Here is a 19,842-nt window from a genome sequence, read left to right as displayed (position 1 = left end):
TAGTTATACCTGCGTTTGCTCTTGGATTCTTACAAAATCCAGTTATTTAACTCTGAATCGAAGCCAAGGCGACAAGAACAGAGCAGCAGTGAAGGCAACACTAATGAGAAACATGACTGACGCAAATTTTTTCGCTCCAGCAAACACACAAACACGTGGCTGATGCTCCAAGCTAAACGGGTAAAAATGAATAACATGGGAGAGGACGTGGACGAACTTGATGGGTTGTTAGCCTTCGGTTAATTTCGATTTTTGCTGCTTTTGTTGATGATGCTGGCAGTAAAACCCCATATTTGCAATCTCTTACATTTTATTTAACAAATAAACCACTTTACATGAATATTATCGGATAAACTCTCATGCCTCTCACACCAACAGATTGAGTGCTGTTTGCTGGATCAAATGTTTCGTCGTTATTGAACACTCCATGCTGACGTACTTCCACTCTGTGTGCGTGTTTGGGAATTTTTATATTCTCTCGCTACCTAATGATTCACTAATCCATAGGGGAAAAAATATTTTTTAATGACACAGCTAAAAATGACAATTGTTCTATGACTGAATCAAAGAGGAAAAGCTAAACTTAAATAAAACAGATAAATCAAGTAGCTGTATGAGCTGTCTCGTATTACTTTTACTGACTCAAGGTCACACGGGTCTGGCACGCAAGCTGCTTTGATGCTTAATGGCACAGAAGAAGATAAGAGTGCTGGTTGGGGCTGCACGATTATGGCTAAAATGATGATCACAGTCATTTTGTCCAGTATTGCAGTGAATAAACAGAACACTGGTTCAGCATCTTCACATCTCTACAAATCTCTGCACAGAAACAAAATTTTTCCTCCTCATTTCCTTAAATTCAGTGCAGCTCTTTGAAGAAAAAAAAAATTAAACTGTACCAAAACACAAAATTAAATCAAGAGGTCATATTCCTTTTAATCTCTTTAAACTACCATTTGCAGACAAATATGTGTTTGTACATATACACCATTCATTGTACCTGCATGATGGATGTGAATAAAACTCATATTGCCTTTATAAAATAATTAGGAAAATAGCATATCGTTTGTCCAGTGTGTCGACAATGTTATTGAAGCCTTCGTTACTCTTACTGTCTTCGGCCGTGTTGGTGATTTCAGTTGGTCAGTGTGAGCTGGATGGATGCACAGGCTGCTTTTATGGATGTATGAGCTGATGTTGAATGAGTCGCGTCAGCAACCATTGCCTTGTTTTCTTTGTCCTGCATTCATCATGCTGCAGTTTGCGGTGTTTTTCCAGGGGGTTGAATGTTGATTTGAATTTGAAGTGAAATTTGAATTTCAACGGAGTGTTACTCATGGGTGCATGGAACACCTGTGATTGGCACATACAGACACACTGTCAGGCACTAATTTAGGGGGCGCTTGATTTGCTTTTGCTCTGTATTTTAATTGGCAAAGCAGTGTTAGATGGTCATATATGTCCAAAGTTTGAGATAATGAGGTCAGCATATGTAAAAGTAACCCATCAAGCTTCTGATTCCTCTAATTGCTTGGATTTAATTTTTTTTCCTACTTTTTTTTCCTAGTCAGTTAGCTTAATGTTGGAGAATATTCTTGATATAGTTTGTGTACTAAGAGAAACATCACGGGTAGTATTATTAGGAGACAGTTTATCCCATAATGATTTCAGGGTTATTTCCAGGTAATGACCCAGTGTGGGGGTTCTTTCATTATTCTTCTTCTTGATGGATGCATTTTTGTAAACTGGACAAGTTTAAGATGAGACACTTTATTTTGTACACAACAGTGACATGTTTTTTAAGAGGTGTTGTAGAGAGCACAGTGTGTTCAGTTCTGCTCCAGTTAATCAGCCATTGCAAAAAGTAATATGCAGTGTTGGTGGGTTTTTTTAAACATATTAGTTTTGTTAAAAGTAATGCAGTATGTTACTTAATTATTTGCCAGAGCACGTAAAAAGTTACACTACTCATTACATTACTTTCTCCTACACAAAGAAAATTTTAAAACGAACCCAAAGAGACTTCAAAATAATCACCACAGTGAAATATGAGCAGTTATAAATGGAGGCTGTAAGCTGGACTGCCCATCACTGTCTTTGTTACGTGTTGATGATCAGGCTCTGGCTGCTGTACTGGGGTCAGCATGCACTCACGTTTATCACCAGTTTGGGTTCTTGGCTAGCTTTGTGTTAGTGTGCTATTTGTGCAGATGCTTGCAAAAAGCTAAAGTTTTGTAGGCAGTGTAATGCAGTTGTTTGCAAGTAAAAGTAATTTCCATATCTCTGCTGTTAATCACTTCACTGTTTTCCTCCTGCACACGAACTGAAAGGAGCTCATTTTAACGCAAGTGGACAGGATGAAAAAAATGTGTTTGTTTGAGGAGTTTTTCTTCTGTCCATTTGTCCACAGCAATGCATTACATTACTGTGTTACTGAAAAATGTAATACAATTACAGTAACATGTTTCTTTGTGACATGCGACACCCAAAATATGGTGAAATAGGGACCAGTGACATTGGTTTGCTGTGATTGTGACACTTTGTCTTATAAAAGTTACTACAATGAGCATAGCTTAAAATCAGGATATGGACTATCTTTCCACTTTTTAACATACTTTTAAAATCAGAAAGCGAATGCATCACTGCTGCTATCTAAAGTGTAAGATACATGTTATTTTAACCAGTCATATTATGCTAATGTAACAACATAATTACCCTAATTACCCAACATCTGTGGGAATTTCATCCAAAAAATGTTTATATGTGTCTGTTGCTGCATGTTTATTAATCAGTTATGAACCTGGACCGCATGGAGAACCACACCCATGTGCGGAGGCGTTTCCCACGCTACCACACCACCCTGTTTCGTGGTCAGGCTTTGTGGGATCCCTATACTCATGTGATACTGCCCCCTGCTGCCCTGGTGCCACAACGGCAGCGGCTGCATAACTGGAAGGAGAAGGAGAGGACGGAAAAAGAACGTAAGAACAGACACACACACTGAATAAAAACCTTCACAGTGTTTCGGGCTGAACCCAAGAAACATATTCTGACTCAAACTTTTCAGTTTCAGCCTCAGATCCTCAAAACACCGCTTCGGCGCCTGTCAGTATCTCGGCCAATCAGACAGGAGAATACACTGCAGCAAAACATACTGCTGCGTTGCCTGAGCCGCCCATAACCATCGTGATCCTGCTCATTTACCGAAGTCTGGGTGCTGCCCTTCCTCCCAAGTACCACACAGACAGACGAGGAGTGAGGTGGGAATCTGAAACACACTAAAGAAAATCTCATTACTGCAACTCCAAAAACTTCTCGTGATTTATGCTCGTATGTCTTTGATTTGGTGCTAATCAGTCTGCAAAAATTGCTTTTAAATAACGTGAGCATCACATCATTAAATGGGGATCATTATCTTTCAATTCTAGCATCAACATGCCAGGATTTTACATATATATGTGTATAAAAAAGATCCAATGACGATAATTTGTGCTATTGATCATTTAGTCTCCAAAAGTGGGAAAAAAGGTTGAAAAAGATCCATCACTGAAGCCCAAACCCACATCTTCAGGTTGCTTGTTTGTATGCGCAACCATGAAAGACACATATGAAACACGCAACACTGTATCAGATCTTTGCAAGTAGGACATGTTTGGCATCTTTGCTCAATAAATGATTAAAAGAAGTTGTGGCTAATTGAATTCATAGTCATATGAGGAACACTGGTAGGTCAGCAGAGTATCTGCATCAGGACTAATTCCAGCGATCTTTTCTCTGTTTTAATCATCCTGCCTTTACTTTGTTTTCTCTCTTCTTCCCTTCTGCTGTCCCCCACTTCTCCTCTGGGCCTAATTACCGAGTAACAAGCTGTCCACTTCTCAGTTGGTGTCAATAATCAGTCATTTGTGTCTTATCTGGTTTACAAAACACACTCTTCTTTTTTTCGGTTTGTCTCTTTTTTTGGTTACTGTGTCTCTGCCTTTTTTAGCATCCTAACCAGGATATCAAACTCTGCTTTCTGTCTGATCTGGAGGATGTGTTGTAACTTCTGTACTGTCTCTCCTTCAGGCTTCCCAGACATCCAGTAATGAACTCCCCTGTGGTCACTATCTCTGTCTACAACAACCAGACATTTGTGGGCGGACATTTAGAGCAACCCATCTTACTGGAGTTCAAGCTGCTAGAGACGGCCAATCGCAGCAAGCCTCTGTGTGTACAATGGAACCACAGCAGCCCGTGAGTACATAACATGCGATGTTTCGCACTGTATTGATACTGTCGATACTGAAGTCCAGGGTATTGCGGTATGTCACTGGGTGATTAAAAGATACACTACTGTGTAGAGTTTGGAAATATCAAACTGTCATTTTTGAAATTTGCTAAATGCAAATATCTTAAACTTCAGATTTGAAGTTAATATGATGACTTTGGGTTTTGTCTTGTTGGCTTTAAGATATAAAATATATCTTTATTCAGACTTTCTTGCACTGCTGTTGAGGCAGCTGCTCTGTGTTTTCTGCAGACCTCTCACAGAAGGAAAAGTACTGATGTAGTTTTAACAATAAGAATGTGAAGTGTCCACTGTTGTAAGTCACAAGAACAAGAACTAGAAATGGTCCAATCCAAAGAAACCCAGAAAATAAGTAAATAAGTAAAAACTTGTGCAGCAGGCTGGTCCATTGTGACAAAATTTCATTGCAGGAACTCAAAATGATATTCAGTAGTTTGTTTGACCCCCATGTGCTTTGATGTGGGGGGCTGACAATGTTGGGGCATTTTGTAGCTCTGGCAGTTCTCATTCTATTCATTCTATACGTCCTTGCACAAAGGAGCAGATACCGGTCCTGCTGATAGTAACTAGTAACTATAGTAACTCCTGGAATCTCCTCCATGTTCTTGAGACTGTGCTGGAAACACAGCAAACTTTCAATGGCAATCGCACGTATTGATGAGCCATCCTAGTTGGACTACTTGTGCAACCTCTGTAGGCTCAAGGTATCGCCTCATCCTACCACTAGTGACACTGACTCAAGTCAAATGCAAAAAAAACAAAAATTAAGAAAGAGTCAGAAAATATACCAATATCCTAGAAGTTGAATTAGCCTGATCATATACACTGATTAAAAAGTCTTTAATTTTTTTTAGCAGCACATATAATGAAGCCAATGTAGCCTACTATCTTTACCACAGTAAAAACTACCATACTAAACCATTATAAAAGTAGACGGGAGTGCCTGATCTGCTTTTAAAATACAAGACCACTTTAGCCAAAGGATTATTTCAAATGCTCACTGAACACCTTCTGACGTACACATATTTGACAGAGAAGTCTAATTAGCAACTCAATGCGTTCAGGTATTTAGACGTGGTCAAGATGACCTGCTGAAGTTTAAACTGAGCATTAGACTAGTGAAGAAAGATGATTTAAGTGATTTTGAACCTGGTGTGGTCTTTGGTGCCACATGTCCTGGTCTGAATAATTCAAACTGTTACCTACACAACAGGATGAACTAGGATTTTAATAGAAGATGGTCCAAAAAGGAGAAATATTGAGTTAGCAGCAGTTCTTTGGGTGAAAATGCCTTGAGGTCAGAGGAGAATGGCCAGACTGCTTTGAGCTGACTGGAAGGCAAAGGTAACTGAAATATCCACTCACTGAAAGAAAGGTACACAAAAGAGCATGTCTGAATGCACAGTATGTCCAACCTTGAAGCAGATTTATTTAACCTTTATTTATACAGGTAATCCCATTGAGACTCAATGTCTCATTTAGAAGAGAGGCCGGTTTCAGACAAACAATAAATGGTGGCCTGCGGCAGCAAATGACCACACCCAGTGGGTGCCACTCCTGTCAGCTAAGAACAGGATATTGAAAGGATAGACCCATCTTATAGCCTTGGATCAATGTTTCAGGCTGCTTCTGCTGCTGGTCTAATGGTGTGGGATATAGTCTTTGCACATTTTGGCCCCTTAGTACCAGCTGAGGATCATTTAAACAGCACAACTTTCTTTCAGTAGTGTTGCTCACCAGATCCATCCCTTTATGACAACAGTGTATTTATCTTCTGATGGCTGCATCCAGCGGGATCAAATGGCTTTGGGATGCGGTGTAACAGGAGATGTGCAGCTGACAAATCTGCAGCAGCTATGTCAATATGTATGGAAATATTTTTATGTCATATAAAATGCGTGAGCAAAAACTAATCAGAGCAAATAATTTAATTTCACAAGAGCAATTAAATTCCTCGCGTGTAATCTCTGAGGAATGTTTCCAGCACCTTGTTGAATCTGTGCCACAAAGAATTACAGCAGTTCTGAAAACAAAACAGGGGTCCGACCTGGCACTAACAAGGTGTACCTAATAAAGTGTCCACCGAGTGTTGTTTTGAGAGCATGTGACTTCTATTAATTATGAAAAACTGACACATGGACAGCAGCGGGACATCTTTCTTGAAATGTTGCTTATTATTCCTCGTTCCGTCTCTGTCCCTGCAGGTATGAGATGGGAGGTTGCTGGACGGTGAGAGACTGTATGGTGGTGTACAGAAACACGTCTCATGTGCGCTGTCAGTGCCAGAGACTGGGCACCTTTGGCGTGCTGATGGACAGTTCGCAAAGAGAGGTTAGTGATCAGTCAGTCAAGAGCTACTTACTTTTAATCAAGATAAATCAAGATAAGTCTTCATCCTCTCTCGTTCCCTGACCCTTTCTGTAGTAATCAAGCATTTCCCTTAAGTGAACCTTTTACTTCACCATGTCTGCCACTTTGCCCCAACACATTTTTTTTTCATTTAACAGTGTCAGCTGGTAATTGCCCAGTTTGAAGAAGGGGGGAAAAAGGGGAAAAATGTCTACAAATCCTGACTGACATTCAGAAGGCTGAAGAAAGGCCTTGTTACAGTTGTAGAAGATTTTCACAGCTTAATGTAAAACCCCTTACCCACCGCTCCCAAGCATACTAAGTTGAAGATGTGTCAGATCTCGAGAAAGGGAGCGTGTGGAATCAGAAACATCATTGTCTTGACGATTTCCATTTCTCCAAACTGGAAACAGTTATATAAGATTAAGTAATTCATCATCATTAGTCTGGTGGTATGGTGGGGTATCTTATTCTCACTCACTTGAGATGCTGCAGGGAAGCCCAGTTTGCCCAAATGAAATTCTGGTGGTGTCTGCTATGTTTGCCGGCAGCAGAGGCTTCCAGAGGAGGCAAATGCACGTGCTGAATTGATTTTATAATCTAGTTTCTCCTGACAGATAAGCTTGGTCTACTAGCTAGCTTGGTTTGTCATCTGATTCCTCTGTTTTTTGTCCTGACTGCTTCAAGAAAAATATATTTTTTAGATGTTTTTAATAAAGGGATTTAATCTTGTACTTACCTTTCATTAGATTTCTTTCTATAGATCGCATACTTGGTTGTCATATAAATATTGTCAGTTCACACTGACGGCAGACGGGAGAGTTCAGATAGAGATGTTGCATTTCAATGCAGTTGTAACGATTCATCTTCTTGGATTGAAGTTTCTTTTTTCAACAAGTTTTCTCCCTCCTCTTCCTTTCACCCCCCTCCTTTGCATCTCTCTGTGAGTAGCAGTTGGAGGGCGACCTGGAGACGCTGGCCCTGGTCACATACTCTTCTTTGTGCATCTCCATGCTGGCGCTGCTCCTCACTGTCCTGGTGCTCTCCTGTCTCCGGGGCCTCAAGTCTAACACCAGGAGCATCCATTCAAACACAGCGGCAGCCATGTTTTTATCAGAGCTGGTGTTTTTGCTTGGGGTCAATCAGACTGAACAACAGGTATGTACTGGCGGGGGTGGGCTTTCTGCATCCATCTTTTTTCTGTTGCCTATAGCTTTAGTTCCTTTTTTCACACCACTTCACAGTCAGTCACCACTTTATCCAGTGTACAGTCATGGTAAAAACAGAGTCCAACTTCTGTCATATCTAGATAGATAACCTGTGATGAACAGAAAAGTTATTATTTATTTAACAATAATGGAGCCACGTTGCAAAAGCACTGTTAGAAGACATCATTTTCTGTCCTACTTTGTCAATCTTTCACGTTGTTGTGGAGGAGTTTACCACTCTTTAGAGCATTGCTTCAGGTCGTTGAGGTTTGTAGGCATTTGTGTATGTATAGCTCTCCTAAAGTGGCACCACATTTCAGTCAAGGTGAAGTCTGGCCTTTGACTCAGACATTGGAATACTTGGATTCTTTTCTTTTTCAGGCGTTCTGCTGTAGTGCTTGGGATCATTATCTTGTTTGGGACAGGCTTTAGCTGTTGGACAGATGGCCTCAGATCTGACTCTAGAATACTTTGGTATACAGAGGTCAACTCAATGAGTGCGAGGTGCCCAGGTCCTGTGACCGCAAAACAAGCCCAGATACTCACCTCTCCACCACTGTGCTTGACAGTTGGTATGGGGTGCTTCTTCAAACATGGTGCTGTATACTATAGGCCAACGTCTCCACTTTGGTCTCGTTTATTCAAAGGGCGTTGCAAAGTCTTGTGGTTTGTTCAGCTTTTCAAACCTGAGCTATGCTGCCATGTTATTTTTAGAGAGTAGAGAATTTCTTCTGGCAAGCCTTCCAAACATGTCATACTTGTTCATGATGCTTGTAGAGTCTGAGATGTAGCTCTTGGGCTTTTTTTTTTTTTGCAATTTCTCTGAGCATGCCCACTCCTGGGAAGATTGGCAACTATCTTGATTTTTTTTTTTACCAATCACTAAATAACAAAGGCTCATACTTTCTTTGTTTTTCCTCCAGTGTGTTACGGAAGCAGCCTTCCGTTGTGAGCATCCTCTTCACATAGGTCCATATCTTTGATAAAGACCGTGCTCACACTTCAGGGCATAAGTATTTTTTCTAAAAGTAGACTTGTTTGTATGTTTTGCCCATGGAGTATCGCACTGCACTGCAATAGTTCTTTTTGCATTGGACAGACAGAGATTCAACATCCATCTATTCTTACTGTATTTATTTTTTCCCAATTGATTGGAAATGGCCTTCTAACCCTTGCCAGACTGATGGGCAGCTAGAATCATTTCTCTAAAATCAATGCTGATGTCTTTGGCATTCAGGTGTTAGCACACAGTTGGATGCTCCAGACCAGACAAACTTCTGGTTTTATAGAGGTGCCTACACCTGCTGATGATCTATTAACCAAGTAATCAAGGAGCTGATTATTTCTACTGCATCTCAATGCATAAAACCTTAAACCTTAAAATCTTAAAGAGGTTGTACTTTGTTTTTGCCGTGGCTGTGGTGTATATCTAATTTCTAGCGACATTTAGATTTACAAGTTCATTCATCTTCAAATAGTATCTGGCAGTGGCCATGTTTTTTCTTAAACTGTTGCCAAAAACAATATCATAAGATGTTCACTCTTTGCAGTTTTGATGTCGACAGCTCTTCTTGCCTCCTAGTATTTTGTTTTTCTTCCTCTTTCTTATCCTCTGCTTGGGTGCTTCCTGTCGCTCTTCACTCTGTGCTTCTCTACATCACACTGTCCTCTTTCCTTTACGTTAAGTCCTCTATCTTTTTTCTCGTCCTCTGCCAATGTTTTTTTTTTGACCACTATATCTCTCAGTTTTATTGCATCACACGTTTCTATATAAAGTGTGTTTAAAGAGCAGCGAGTCTTGTCGAGAGGGTACTCCAAATATGTGCTCACTCAGCATGAAATCCAATTAATTAATCTTTATCCCCCACATAGTCGGCAGTACTGCTCTTACAGTGCGACTGGTTACTTCTAGCAGAACAATATGTTCTCTAATTCATGTACTCCATGCTTGGGAGAGCATTTCAGCGCTTGCAGCGGTTGTGTGTTAGTTTTTATGCGCCTGTGCATATTTAGTCTTTCCATGCTTATGTGTGTGGCTCGTAGTGTTTGCTTTTTGTGTGTGTGTGGGAGTGTGAGATTCATCAGCTGGCTGTATTACTGCCAAGGCGGCTGCTTTTTCTGTGTCATCTTTGGCTCTTCTTTGGAAATTCTACTGCGCGTCTTTTAACCTCTGGGACTTAAATGTCTGCTCTCCTTAATTTTCAGAGTTCTGAGTTGTATTCATTATAGATTTCATAAGCAAATGGGCCAGTTCATCCATTATCATATATGATAATATGACAGTCATATTTTATATTAACTTCTTTGAGACAAACTTATTTTAATACATAAATGTTTGTCTAAATCATCATTTGTCAACCTACAATACTCACATGGCCTTTTTGGGGTACTTGTCTGTGTTGAGTGCAGATTGCAGTCACATTTCAGAAAATCTGAGCTTGTAGAAGCTCACATGTGCTCAAAAGATGGTTGCTCATTAAACTGAGGGTTCAGTGAACTTGAACAACTTTGCCAGAGGACATCAAAGAAAATCTGATGTCATTCTTTGCAGTTTAAACTGTAATCTAAAAGACTATGCAACAGCTCCGCTCTCCTCTGTTAAAAGTACAGAGCATCAGTGGTGGACCTGCCAGTTCTGGTATTTTATGGCAAATACCAGTTGGGCTCCATGGCGCTAGGCAGTAATAACTGATCCCTTCAGAGGGCAGTGGGCCCTCCGGCCACCACAATTAAGTCTGTTTCTGAGAGGTCATTCTGTAGAGCTCTGGCAGTGCTTATCCTGTTCCTCTTTACACAGAGGAGCAGATACTGGGGCTGCTGATGGGTTAAGGAAATTCAGTGGCCCTGTCCAGAGTTACCGCTAGCCTTTATGATCTCAAGACTGCGCTGGGAGACAAAGCAAACCTTCTGGCATTTATACTTATTGATCCATCCGCTTCCATCGTGGAGGAAAACTGACACTATCAGTCATGGATTGGCCTCCTCAAAGCTCGGACCTCAACATTATTAAAGCAGTGTGGGATCATTTTGACAGAGAATGCAATAAAAGGCAGCCAACATCCAAAGAAGAGCTTTGAATGTCTTCCATAAAGCCTGGAAAACTATTCCTGGAGACTACGTAAAGAAATTACAAGATGCCTAAGAATAAAGGTGATCAGACCAAATATTGACTTAAAAGCTTGTTAAAACTATACAAAATCTTTATTTGCCTCATGTACTATGTTTCGATTTATATTTGCACAGTAAATCACTGCATCTGCATCTACATTTGCACATTACTGCAGCTTGTCTTTGTGTATGTTAAGAACGCATTTGGCTACAAGGTCACGTACTGACACGCCTGTCAGGTTCCCACAGACATCTTATTTAGTTGTGCATTTTCAAGCTGTTTCCTGAGGCTGGTTTAGATTTTAAACAAACACCACTGCAGTTCTCTTAGACGAAGTTGACTTGCTTTTTCAAAGTGCTGTAATTCAGTGCCACTTGAGTTTGAATGGCATCGTCCTCATCTGGTCAAACAAATCAATTCAGACTAAAAGGCTGCAGAGTTCAAATAAACCACTTCAGCCATTCTTGAATGCAGCCTGAAGGTAATTTCACAGAAAGCCAAAATGTTAATGCTCTGCATTATTCATGGGGAAGCCAAGTATCGCTGCCAAACCAACCAGCAGCATCTAACTGAAGATGGCTTTGAAGTTTATCTCCTGCCTTTACTGGGATTCATTCCTGATGATATGCAATCTAGACGAATGACCTTTTTTGTCTTTTCACTGCTAACGCATCTTTCCTGCCTTTCCCCCTTAGCCTACCCCTTTCATTCCTCTCTCTCTTGCCTCTTAATCGTTTTTTGTCACTTTCTTTCTGCTACCTATAATTTCCTGCTCCTCCCCTTTCCCTTTTTTTAATCACTCTTTTTAAAAAAAAAACCTCTCCCCTCAGTTCCTGTGTACGGTCGTCGCCATCCTGTTGCATTACTTCTTCATGTCCACGTTCGCCTGGATGTTCGTGGAAGGTCTTCATATCTACCGAATGCAAACAGAGCAACGCAACATCAACTATGGAGCCATGAGATTCTATTACGCCATTGGCTGGGGCGTTCCCGCCATTATCACAGGTAACACAGTCATGTAGACATGCAGGCACGCAGTCCTCGATATGGCCTAGGAACATGTTTGTGCAGCCATGTAAAAGCAGACAGTCACAACCCTGTTCTTGCCACAGCTGCACAATAATGATTTTCTTATATGAGCACAGGCACACACACACACACATACATGCATAGTGAGTCTGGCTGTGTAGATAAGGTGTCCTATTGACATTTGGATTAAACAGGTTTCAGTGGTATTTTATAACAGAGACAGTAAAGCAGAGATACTAATGCAAGCAATTTCTGCCATGACACAGTTTAAGAAAGTCATATCTTTCTACTTTCTTCTCTATCCCCTTCACACACACGCACAAACACACACACACAAACACACACGCCTAGATTGGTAGTTTGCATCCAAGCTCATAACATACTGTCAGCTTCCCTTTATCTGTTGCTGTTTGTGTCACTGTCTGTCTCTCAAACCTCCACATCACCAGAGCAGACAGGGTTTGAAACTAGCCTTAAGATAGATGGCTCCTTGAGGACCAACTTTAGAACCTGGGGATGGCTTCAAACACACACACACACACACACACACACACACACACACACACACACACACACACACACACACACACACACACACACACACACACACACACACACACACTAACACACACATGGGGGTGTCTCCCACCATCATAAACACACTTTAGCACATGTCTCTTCCCTCGGGCTGTGAGGTGTGTTTATCTGTCTTTGTTCGGGCTTCTTCTGTCTTTTCTTTTGCAATTTATTTCAAATATTCTTAATAGCCACGCCTGTCAAAACATCGACAGTTTCGTCCAAACAAGGATACATGACTGATAAAGATATCACAGTTCAAGTCACAAATTTCCTACTAACCACATCTGGTGCTTATATGGAGCACTGGTGCCTCAGATTCTACACAGAATCTGTGCTGTAAGTGCGCACACGAAAGAAAGTTCAGGTGAAACCGTTTTGGTGTATCCCTGCTCAACGTAAAGAAAAAGACTGTTAGCTTACAGCCTGATCTTCTCCTAACTCTGACAGTCAGTGAATTTTTGTTCGTGAACTTGATTCACATGATTCAACCAGAAGCTGAAAATCAGGGGGTGAAACATTTCTGCTCTGATTTGGAATAATGTGTCATATAGGTTATACGAAGTTAAATTAAAAAGAGAAATGATGGTTTGTGTCTTTGGCATTTAATCGTAGCAGCTTAGTGCTCAAAGTTCAGCAGAATTTAACATTTAAAATCGAAAGATCCAAAGATGTAATCGAATATTTAGAGCGTGCTTTCAGGAGCTAATTTTCTCTAAGTCCTTGATTTATAAATCTAAAAATATTCATTTAATAAAAGCTAAAAACATACCTAACATTCATAGAAGTGTTGTGGTGTTCCAATAATGCCCTGCAGTCACTGCCTATACTGTTTCCCTATCTTTGAGGCTGCTGTCTCTCTGTGAGTGACAGCAGAGGACATCACAGAGCTGATCTGTCTAATCTCACCGCACATCTGTTTGCTTTAGGCCTGGCAGTAGGTTTGGACCCAGAGGGTTATGGAAACCCAGACTTCTGTTGGATATCCATCTATGACAAACTAATCTGGAGCTTCGCTGGTCCCATCGGCATCGTCATACTGGTAAACATCTCTCTGTTTGTCTGACACATGGCAGTGAACTCTACATGCACACAGACTTAAATGATATGAATGAAATCTCAACCTGCACTTCCTCAAGCAAACATAGGTTTAAACCTAATTAACATTCACAAGTGGCAGCCCTCCAAATGGATTTTAGAAAGGCGACCCACTTGAGCCCAATCATTTCATTCAGGCCTTTCGAAACTTCACTTCAAGAAATTTGATGCAGTGCTTTAAAGTGAATAATTACAGCGTATTACAGTCAGTAATCAGTAGCACACCTGTGAATCCACTTTTTCTTTTTTTTTTCTTTTTTATACTGTCAGAGACTTGAATGGCTTTGCTTTTATTAAACGTATCTTTTCCCTCCTATGTGACTAATTTATCCACATTGATTTTGTCCTAGTCGTTGCTAATGGCCTTAGTGGATTAGCTGAAATGCATTTAAATGTTTTGTGTATTGATCTTTCACTTTTCAGTTGAATGGGGGCATTTTCACCATTGTAGCCAAGATGTCGTGTAACCCATCTCAGAAGGAGACCAAGAAACTTCCTGTCATGTAAGTGTCCGCCTTGACACTGTTCTCACTTTAAAAAAGTGACCTTGAAGCCTACCTTCCAAAGTACAATCCTTTTCTTGTGTTTTGTGCTGTTTCAGGCTTCAAAGGGTCCTATATAAAATTCCTGAGTTTCTCTAAAGTAGTCTTTCAGATTTGAGCTGTATGATAAGAATCGCTCTGTAGTTCCTCCAGTGCTTCTACTGTCGTCCATTAGTGTGGTTTCTCTTTGCTGTCTCTATATTTCTCTGTTACCCTAATCATGATGACATATAGTGAAAACGTCATTATTGTGTTATAAATAAAGGTTTAGTGTGATATAATGCTGCAGTCGACTGGTGTATGCATCAGAGTGTATCACAGATTCATTCTGGCGAATCCAATTCTAATCTTTTTTCTCCTCCACTGCCCTCTTTGCTTCTGTCTGCCTCTCTGCAGCGCCACTATCCGCAATGCCTTCTTGCTGTTGCTGGTGGCCACCTCCACCTGGCTGTGTGGTCTGATGGCTGTAAATAACAGCATACTGGCTTTCTACTACATATTTGATGTCCTCTGCCTAGTACAGGTACGAACAAAGCATGATCAGATACACAACAAAGTGCGATCTCTACCTGTAGCTTTTGAATCTTGTTTGTCAGTCTGTGTGTTTTTGTTTTTGTGATTTTTATTTTATATCTCTTTATCATCTTTCCCAGGGTCTGTCAGTGATGCTAGTCTTCACCGTGTTCAACTCAGAAGTTCAGGAGGCATGGAGAGTCGCCTGTTTGGGTAAGAAGAGTCCTGGAGAAGATCCCCCAAGACCACCGCAGAGCACAGTAAGTCCAACATACATAAATATCCAGTTTGCGAGCATATCTATACTGCTACCGCTAAAGCTAAACACCTTTTTTCTTGAATTAGCCTGACTGTTGAATCATTAATATACTGCATTAGCAGAATGCATGCACAAAAGTATAGCAAAATGAAGATGAAAACTAATTTTTAAAAGAACTATGGTATCCAAAAGATTATTATCATTATTATTGCACAGTGATGACAAGCTAAGTGAATCTAAGATCATAATGCAAAGGCATAAATGTCCTAGCTGCGTGATCCTTAAAGCCGTTTACTAAGTTTTCTCCTGCTGCTGTGCCCATTACTAGACAGCACAATAGCCCTCCTGCCCTGAATTTCTCCTTCCCTCTATCCTTCCATCAATCTTTCCTGTCGTGTCTCTGTCCTCTCCAGCTGCCCTCGGGGTTCCTAGCTGACCCACATAAAACATTATACCAGCTAGTGGATCCCTGCCTGCTCTTTAGCCCGCTTTCGCAAAAGCACTGTGCAGTGCCGATTTAATGATGCTTTTATGCGTGTGTATGAAATGCTATCCTACTTTCACATCTTTCCTTACTTCCCATGTCTCGTGTGTGTGTGTGTGTGTGTGTGTGCTTGTGTGTATGAATTCTCAGCCGTCAGCATCAGAATCTTTACTATCGCTTCTGTGTGTTTGAACTTTGTATATATATACATGTTCCATATTTCCTTTGAATCTCTGTCAGTGCAGTGAACCCCATACAGTTTGTTGCCAGTTTGTGTGCGTGAGATGTTGGTGTGTATGTGTGGGGAAGTTTACGTGTGTGCGCGTATGAGATGTGTTGTTTCCACCCTTTTAAACCCCATTTCCTCCAAAGCTCTTCCTCTCTATTACTGAGTCATATGGGCAAAATTCAAGACTATTATTATGTGCACTATGCTGTTTTTAGCACTGATGGATTATATGCATGGATGACCCCCTATTAGCGTCCTTTTGTGATTTATCAGCAGATAACAGAAGTCTTGTCACATCTCAGAGTCTTATGTTCCACATGCCTAGCCTCCTGGACACAGGTTGAAAGCTGGGAGCTATTTTTTAAAGCTTCTTGCGTGTGTTTTTGTGTGCTCAGGCACAGAACCCCTATCACAACCCTTCACTGTTGGAGCAGAGCGGGCTGCACCGCATCACACTGGGAACCTCCACCATCTCCTCCGTCAGCTCTGCCAGGTATCTGAACGCATGCACGCATGAATGGACACGTGTCACAGTTTTTACCAATATATTAAGGTAGATGTGCACATCGTGGTGGTTTAATGCCATAAAATATAACAACAATAAATTGATGCTTGAAAAACAAGGATAGTCTATCATTCAGATGGGATTCTGGCGGGTTTGTTGGGTCTGTGGTTTTTGGATAAAGTCGCCTTAGGGAGGAAATTCCCTCCCTGCATAAAACCCTGTTTTTCATTTTGTGGGTCAGTGGGGTAAAGATGAAGAAGATTAGACTGAACAATGTACTGTACTGCATGTAGAGCAACACTAATGTACCCTGAGAGTGGCTGTTAATATCTTCATGGCTCAGTGATTGTCTGTCTTCATGCCATGTCTTGGCCTGTATGAAGCGTGCACACTAGTATTTGTGTTTGAAAGGACTCTCGCTTTTTTTCAAATATGTATCTGCCTGTTTCTGTGTGCTTCTATTGTTTGTGTGTGTTCGCCTAACTTCTCTTCTACTCCCCTGTTAGAGAAAACCTTTTGGCTCGTCAGACTCTGGAGCAAAACATCGTCCACACTGGTGCAACTGACCTGGATGTAGCCATGTTCCACAGAGACGGGGGTGAATATGCATAATGAGCAGACATGAATCTCTGAAAAACAAAGACTTTATCTCTGCCCATATTTAACTAAGGATCAAGAACATTTACTCAAGAATACCAACACATCAGCCCTATCCTTTTCCTCACTTTCTCACTCCCGCTTTATCGTCCCTTCTCCCTTTCTTTATCCAGGTGAAGATTCCGACTCAGACTCTGATCTCTCTATGGAGGAAGAGCGCAGTCTCTCCATTCCTTCTTCGGAAAGCGAGGACAACGTCCGTCTCCGTGGCCGCATCCAGCGGCGATTCAAGCGCTCCAATCACGGCGAGCGCCTGCTCACAGAGCCCGCCAACAACGGCACCAAAGGTAGATTTTCCGTGTTACCGAGTTTATATTAATTCTATTTTTGACATTTTTATTGTTTAAAGTCAGTAATGGAGAAGTGTCTCATTAGGAGTGCTTCATCACTGAAAGCCTAAGAGTTATGGGTCCCATCAAAATGTTCTGCAATGTCTGGATGTCTTTTGTTGGCACAAAACATTTAATTTGTTCACTTTTTTTTAAAGACTACTTTTAAATGTTCATCCTCGGTATGTTTGAAAGGTAATTAAAGTTTACAAAGAGCTTCTTTGCAGAGTAATAAAGCTTTAGTCAGGTTGAGTTCATAGCAATTACAAGAACACAGAGTCAGTATGCAGACTCAAGGCAACAGCAGATTACTATAACTTCAATAGAAACTTTTAAAACTGCTGCTGCAGCATAATTCAATTATCTGCAATATCACTGTCCTTTTATAGTGTGTATTATGTGTCCAACCAACACATATTAAACATATGGATTCTGCCGGTCTGTGAAATAGCATTTAAATCATTTGTATATTGTATATTTGTATATTGTGCGCTATGTGTAAGCAAGAATAGCATCCACCTCCAGGAAGAGGAAATGTCAATGCAGGCATACATTAATCAATACACTCCTTCTTGTGATACACAATGACAAGTTTATCATGCATAATATATGAGTTTACGCACGTCATAGTGTGTGATATAAATGTCACGCGAGTACAGTTTCCGTGAAATGTTTCACACTGAGAAAATGCCAAATATCTGCAAATCTATAAATCCATTTAACCAATCAATTCTTAGCTTCTTAAGCCGCTGGGGTCACACGAACTCTGTTCAGAGTCTAACCAGACCACAGCCATCGTTCAATAGAGGAAGGCAAGATCCAGATGGCTGTTACAGTCCGATCAATACATCAGTGCAGTCAAACTGGAGGGCCTGAAACATTTTGGCTTTTTACTGAAAGGTCACAGTCTGAATGCGTCCAGTTCTCTGTGACAAAGCATTAACCCCTGCATCTCCGCAGTGTTCGAGGACTGCACCGGGAATGTGTTCAGGACAACAATATGAATAGATTTTCTTGTTTTTTATAACCCGGTGCCGATGATCTTTTGTTTTATTCACAGTCACAGCAGGCTTGCTGATTTTAAAAGCCTGAAAAAGATTAAAGCATTTGATGTATCAATGATGCTTGCTCTCATGCATGTTACAGCTGGAGGGAATAATCATTATTTCATTTCTTTGTAGTTCTGACGATGGATTATTTAGGAAGTTAATCATTTAAGCAAAATGTAAAATATTCTTTGGTTAATAAGTTAAAAAGGAAATACATGAAGTTTTCACCTTTAGTTTAGAAAAGATTCATTTAAAAAGTAAATCTGAAATAAATTGATAAAACTTTACTTGCAGCCTAAATTCTTCATCCACACAACTTTTCACAATTATTAAATCCTTACCACTGATAATATCCTTTACAAAATGTGGGTCCAAATAACACAGATTGGTTTAAAGGGCTGACATTGATGATGTCACTCTGTCTCGTTCTCCTTAAATCAGCTTCTGCTGTGCATGCTAAAAACTCGAGTTCATGGGTCGTTTGCAGCGGCCTGAAAAATGTCCTTTTTGACACTTTTAATTAGCTCTGGCTTCTGATTTGATAATGAACATATGCTATTTTGTATGCTGACAACTGCTATTAGTTGCAGACATCTGTTTTTGTGTTCTTGGGGACGTGCATGAGGCAATAAAATGAAATTAAAAAGATGAGAATATGATCCATTAGAATATAGCTCTTTATGACTGTTTTGTATAGGCTATAATAAAAATAACAACTATTTTAGTGACGACTGCATTAATAGTGATTCAGACTACTTCCCAATAAGGTCTCCTTTGTTTTGTTACTGCTCACTACTTAATGATCAGACATAGATTTCCCTCATGAGGTGTCACTGAGTTTTCCGTGTATGACAGAGCTGGACGGCAACGACCTTTTATCCTATTGGCCAGCTTTGGAAGAGTGCGAGGCACGCACTCTGCAGAAGTGGGGCTCAGAGCGCCCCCTGGGGGCAGATTACAGCAAGGACGCAGCAAATAACAACCAGCTAGACGCAGCGCTCACTAGTGGAGACGAGAACGGCCTCACCCAGCCACACAGGCACCGCAAAGGTGAGAGACACACGTGAACAACTAGACACAATCGGAAGGGTGCACATACACTTTGGATTGTGCCTTATTTTACTTTTATGTGTAAATTAAAGCTTTAGATACAGACTCATGCAAGGTACAAACAGCAAAATGGAAAACAGTGATGACTATTCTGAAACAATGAAACTCGTTCCCTCCGGGTACTCCGGCTTCCTCCCACCGTGACATGCAGTTTGTGGGGATAGGTTAATTGATTAGTCTAAATTGCCCATAGGTGTGAATGTGAGTGTGAATGGTTGTCTGTCTCTGTGTGTTAGCCCTGCTACAGACTGTCGACCTGTCCAGGGTGTACCCCTGTGACAGCTAGGATAGGCTCCAGCACCCCCCGCGACCCTGAAAAGGATAAGCGGAAGCGAATGGATGGATGGAACTTTAATGTGACGTTAACAGACTCTTGCTACTTTTATTTCTTCTTTTTTGTCATCATTATAAATATCTACTTGGTAAAAGTCATTGATTGTCAGACAGACTGTGCCTCTGCATATCAGTGCCTGGTCTGAGTATCCTAAATCTGTGATCTTCTTCA

General features: G+C 40.8%; 1 protein-coding gene across 2 annotated transcripts in view; it reads left to right on the top strand.

Moving 5' to 3' along the window:
• celsr3 (cadherin, EGF LAG seven-pass G-type receptor 3) overlaps positions 1 to 19,842 on the top strand; it is a 124,790-nt gene that overhangs the window by 98,489 nt on the left and 6,459 nt on the right. For both annotated transcript variants that reach the window (XM_080898063.1, XM_080898062.1), the window contains 14 exons: positions 2,793 to 2,981; positions 3,068 to 3,260; positions 4,069 to 4,236; positions 6,496 to 6,622; positions 7,592 to 7,798; positions 11,788 to 11,962; positions 13,492 to 13,604; positions 14,084 to 14,163; positions 14,599 to 14,725; positions 14,856 to 14,975; positions 16,083 to 16,180; positions 16,699 to 16,790; positions 16,963 to 17,136; positions 19,083 to 19,277. In XM_080898063.1, the coding sequence (XP_080754189.1) occupies positions 2,793 to 2,981; positions 3,068 to 3,260; positions 4,069 to 4,236; positions 6,496 to 6,622; positions 7,592 to 7,798; positions 11,788 to 11,962; positions 13,492 to 13,604; positions 14,084 to 14,163; positions 14,599 to 14,725; positions 14,856 to 14,975; positions 16,083 to 16,180; positions 16,699 to 16,790; positions 16,963 to 17,136; positions 19,083 to 19,277 (2,058 nt within the window). The remainder of the gene's footprint in view (positions 1 to 2,792; positions 2,982 to 3,067; positions 3,261 to 4,068; positions 4,237 to 6,495; positions 6,623 to 7,591; positions 7,799 to 11,787; positions 11,963 to 13,491; positions 13,605 to 14,083; positions 14,164 to 14,598; positions 14,726 to 14,855; positions 14,976 to 16,082; positions 16,181 to 16,698; positions 16,791 to 16,962; positions 17,137 to 19,082; positions 19,278 to 19,842) is intronic.

This window comes from Rhamphochromis sp. 'chilingali', assembly GCF_963969265.1.
Source record: "Rhamphochromis sp. 'chilingali' genome assembly, chromosome: 12".
In the NCBI taxonomy this organism is placed as follows: Eukaryota; Metazoa; Chordata; class Actinopteri; order Cichliformes; family Cichlidae; genus Rhamphochromis; species Rhamphochromis sp. 'chilingali'.
The sequence above is the reverse complement of the archived record's forward strand: the minus strand, read 5'-3'. Positions and strand labels throughout refer to the sequence as shown.